The sequence below is a fragment of the Eimeria maxima genome, genomic scaffold, assembly GCF_000499605.1.
Source record: "Eimeria maxima Weybridge genomic scaffold, Emw_scaff1063, whole genome shotgun sequence".
Classification (NCBI taxonomy): domain Eukaryota; phylum Apicomplexa; class Conoidasida; order Eucoccidiorida; family Eimeriidae; genus Eimeria; species Eimeria maxima.
In genome coordinates, this window is record NW_013564102.1 from 1 (window position 1) to 5,000 (window position 5,000).

The following is a 5,000-nucleotide window of genomic DNA, read 5'->3' on the forward strand; positions in this document are numbered from 1 at the left end:
TATTATATATATGTCCCTACAGCACAACGTCCTGCCGTTAGGAGAGGGAGCCCAGGAGACGAAAGTCCAGATGATCAGAGAGATCCATCGGCATAAGAGCAAAGGAGGAAGAAAGGAGAGACAGGAGGAAGAAAGGAGAGAAAGGAGGGAGAGAGGAGAGAAAGGAGGACGAAGAGGGGACAAGGGAGGAAGAAATGACAGAAAAGAGCTAGAAAGGAGAGAAAGGAGGAAAGCTGCATGCGCAGTCTTAATGTCTTGCTAGCAACAGCTGCAGCAACAGCAGCTGCTGCTGTTATTTACCTTCTCCTCTGTATAAGAGGAGAAGGTAAATAAATAATTAAATAAATAAACATGAATAATAAAAGAAGAGGGAAAAAAAACAAAAAAAAAGATAAAGAATCGTCATTGTATGCATGCATGCATAGGTGCATGAGGGAAGACAGCAGATAGAGGGAGTTTTCTTGATATAATATTCATTGCATGCATGCATGCATGCATGCGCGTGCATGCATGCATGCATGCACGCACGTTATTATTCATGCTTATATGCGTGCACATACGCATGCATGAGTACATGCATGCATGCATGCATGCATGTTATTATTCCTTATGTTTATTGCTGCTGCTGTTTGTATAAGAAGCAGACAAACAATAAAAAGAAGAAAAAACTTCCTTGTTGTTGCATACTGTATTAAGTATGTTTTTATTATTATTAATTATTAATTAATAATAATTATTATTAATTATTAATTAATAATAATTATTATTAATTAATAATAATAATAATAATTATTATTATTATTATTATTATTATCCTTTGTTCTTTGTACTTAAATATACAATAAAAGACTCCCTATATGATTACAATAAATAAATAAATAAATAAATAAATAAAATAAATAAATAAATAAATAAATAAATAAATAAATTAAATAAATTGTGTTTGCAAGGAAAGAAAGGGAGAAAGAAAAGATCTTTTTTTGCATGCATGCATCCCACTGTGCAACAAACTTGCACAGGCACTGAGCTGCTGCTGCTGCTACTGCTACTGCTGCTGCTGCTGCTGCAGCAGCAACAGCAGCAGCAGATGACCAATTTGTTGTCTCCCTAATATACACCGCAAAAAGAACAAACAAATTCTTTTCTTTGTTACTAAGGAAGATATGGCGGTTTATTCCTTTATGTATATATATTTATATATGTATATAAGTACATATACATAATAAATATAATATATATAATATATATATTATATATAATATATATATTGTATATATACTATTTATATTATATATGTATTATTTATATTATACATAAACATTTAAACACTGTAAAGAAGTGCAAGGAGATAATGTATGAAAAACCCTAAACCCTAAACCCTAAACCCTAAACCCTAAACCCTAAACACTAAACACTAAACCCTAGATAAGTAACTTCTTATTAAGGGTTATTAAGGGATATATATAATATGTATACTAAATATATATATACCCTGCTTGTGTCTGTCTGTCTCCTCCTCTTGTTACCCCTTTGTCTCTTCTTTTCTTCGCCCTCCTGCTTATTGCATGCACTGTCTCCTTCTCTCCTCGTTCCTGTCTCCTTCCTGTCTCCTTCTGTCTCTGCCTCTCTCCCTCTCTGTCTCCTTACTAGTTACTAGCTGTCTCCTTGTGTCCCTGTCCCTGTCTTTGTCTGTTAGCTATCTACTAGGTGTCCCCTTCTGTCTTTGTTCCCTTATTATTTATTAACTGTCTCCTTTTCTTTATCTGTCTCCTTATTAACTAATAACTGTCTCCTTTTGTGTCTCCTTTCTTGTTACTAGGGGATCGTCTCTTTCCCTTCTCCCTTTGTTGCGGTGTATCTACAACAGCAGCTAACTAGCTGTCTGTTTATTAATATAATAAAATAAATAAATAAATAAATAAATAAAAATAATAAATAAATAAATAAATAATAAATCATATACATACACCGCATGCATTGAGGTGTATATGCATCCACCTTCCTGCATGCAACAAGGAAGAAGACACAAGAGGAGAGGATTATTGTTTTTCTTTCTTTTTTTCCCCTATAAATAAGTATATTTTTATTAATTAATTAATTATTTTTAATTTAATACTCAATTTGTATATTTATACGGCTTTTTACCCCTTACATACTGCTACTTTTGCTGCTGCTGCTGCTGCTGCTGCTGCTGTTGTCGCTGCTGCTCTCTTGTGCTCGCGCTATCCAAGGTTATACTTTTTATTTCTTTTTTCTTTATTTTCCTCCTTTCTACATTTTTAGGTGTCTGTACACCTCATTAGCTGCTGCTCTTGCTGCTGCTGCTGCTGCTGCTGCTGTTTCTGCATTGAAACGGGCCTCAACACCGCCACACAGTGACACACACTGGCTGCTCTTGCTGCAGCTGTGCTGTAGTAACAGCAGCAGCAGCAGCAGCTGCTGCTGCTGCAGCTGCAGCTGTTGCTTCTCCCCTTGAGGTCTACGGGTGTTTCCATTGCCTTCTGTCTGTACAGCGCCGCCACTGAGCCGCAGCCCGACTCACCAACGAGCAGCAGCCACATAAGTTGCTGCAGCTGCAGCAGCTGCAGCAGCTGCAGCAGCTGCAGCAGCAGCAGCAGAAACTGCAACAGCAACAACATCTGCTGCAGCTGCAACATCAGCAGCTGCAACAGTAGCTACTACATGCGGGCTGGGCAGCCCTGTTGCCTCGTTAACCTCGTGCTGCAGCTGCTCCCCGCCAGCAGACAACAGCCGCCGCTGCAAGAGCAGGAGCAGCAACAGCAACAGCAGCAGCAGCAGCAGCAGCAACAGCAACAGCAGCAAGAATTGTAACAGCATAACGGTGTCTGTCTGACAATGGAGAAGCGAGAATCAGCTTCGGAGTCTCCTGCTGCAGAAGAGCCGTCAGCAGCAGCAACAGCAACAGCAGCAGCAGCAACAACAACAGCAGCAGGAGGAGCAGGAGCAGCAGCAGCAGGAGCTGCAGCTGGCGAGGAATGGGCAGATTTATTTCTTCTTCCTCCTCTTAACTTGGAGGATGTGCTGCAGCAGCAGCAGCTAAATTTTGAGTCCCTAGACTACACCAGCAGCAGCAGCATCAGCAGCAGCAGCAGCAGCAAGGAGAATAAGGTGTATATACTCGTCAATCTTGAGTTAGATCGTCCCCGTCAAGGGTTTATGCTGCAGCAGCAAGATGGGTCTCCTTCTCCTGTTTCTGAATCTCCAACAGGACAGCAGCAGCTGCTGCTGCAGCAGCAGCTGCAGCAGCAGCAGCAGCAGCAAGATGAAGGAAAAGAGCCTCCCCGTGGCTGTTTATATAAGCTAGAGGATCTGTATGTTTGTGAGCCCTGCAAGAAAGTTCTATCGCCCCTCCAGGTAGGGTTTAGGGTTTAGGGTTTAGGGTTTACAACGGTTTAGGGTTTACGAGGGTTTAGGGTTTAGGGTTTAGGGAGTTCGATTTGTAGCCTTTCCTTAAGCCCTTAACTTTAATAATATAGGGTTTAGGGTTTACTATTATTTACTAGGGTGTACTAGGATTTACTAGGGTTTATTAGGGTTTATTATGGTTTATTAGGGTTTATTAGGGTTTAGGGTTTAGGGTTTAGGGTGTGCGTTTCTTAGGTGATAGAGGAGGTAGAGTGTTATGTATGCCCTGGTTGTTTAGAGCTGCTGCCTCCTGCTGGTGGGGCTGCATGCGGCTTCCGCTGCAGCAAATGTTTTATTTGTCCTCGTTGCTCTAATGGTCTCTCTTTATCAAGAAAAAGGAAAGAGGATCTACTTAAGGGATCGGGATCGGGATCGGGAGACGATCCCACAACGGGATCGGGATCGGGTGACGATACCACTACGGGATCGGGATCGGGAGACGATCCCAAGGAGGCGTTGCCGTTTATGTATAATGATGATCGTGATGAGGACATAGCAGCAGTTGTTGCTCGTCATGCAGCAGCAGCAGCAGAAGCAGAGGAAGCAGCAGCAGCAGCAGCAGCATCGAATTATGAGTCTATATTGGATCCTATAGCAGCAGCAAAAAGAGCAGAAGCAGCAGCAGAAGCAGCAGCAGCAGCAGCACGTAAGGCCGTTATAGCTGTATGCCAAGGAGACAATCAGGAGATGCAGAGACACCTCATGGAGACAGGCGGATTTGCTGTCCGTGGGGCCCCACAGCGTTGCGACAGTTTGCTGTCTGTAGCTAGTCTTGATGGTGGTGTAGAGGAGGAGACAGCAGCAGCAGCAGCAGCAGCTGCTGCTGCTGCAGCTGCTGGTGGTGATGGTGCAAACAGTGATGATGATAGTGATGATGCAGGTGCAGCACAAAGAGAAGCTGCAGCAGCAGCAGCAGCAGCAGCAGCATCAGCAGCAGCAGCAGGATCGTGCTGCAGCGGCAAACATATATATTATTATTGCTGCAGCTACTGCAGCTGGAGCTCAGAGACAGCAGGTGTCTCCTCTTTTCTTCCTGCTGCTCTTCCTGTCTATGCTGCACAAGGAGACAGACCTACTGTCTCTGAATATATATTTAATGAATTATTATCTTTGCTGCAGCAGAATGCATGCGATAGGGAGAGGAGGAGACAGCTGCAGCAAACAGTTAAGAGTAGGGCTGTTGCTGCTCTTATTGCTGCAGCAGCAAATGCAGAGCCTCGTGGTAGTAGTGCTGCTGCTGCTGCTGCAGCAGCAGCAAGACGTTTATCCCCATTAGCCGGACTAACATCAACAACAGGAGCAGCAGCAGCAGCAGGGGAACATTGGGGACTAAAGGAAGCAGAAGCAGCAGCAGCAGCAAAAGAGAGACACATAAAGACACTAGATATATGGGCATATAGGCGTCCCTCTTCTTGGCTATTTGCTGCACCTAAGGTGTCTCTTGCTGCTGTCTCCTCAGGGCAGCACTTATGCTGCAGCATAAAGGACACATTAGCAGCAGCAGCAGCAACAGCAAATACAAGAAGAAAAGAAGAAGCTGCAGCAACAGCAGCAGCAGCGGGAGCAACACATCA

General features: G+C 43.3%; 1 protein-coding gene across 1 annotated transcript in view; it reads left to right on the forward strand.

The window, feature by feature from the left end:
• Window positions 1–2,856: 2,856 nt before the first annotated feature.
• EMWEY_00048030 (dynactin subunit 4, putative) overlaps window positions 2,857–5,000 on the forward strand; it is a gene marked incomplete at both ends in the record, with an annotated part of 3,234 nt that continues 1,090 nt past the window's right edge. The window contains 2 exons of the mRNA XM_013479330.1: window positions 2,857–3,375; window positions 3,622–5,000. The exon at window positions 3,622–5,000 is cut by the window's right edge and continues 1,090 nt beyond it. Of these exons, the coding sequence (XP_013334784.1) occupies window positions 2,857–3,375; window positions 3,622–5,000 (1,898 nt within the window). The remainder of the gene's footprint in view (window positions 3,376–3,621) is intronic.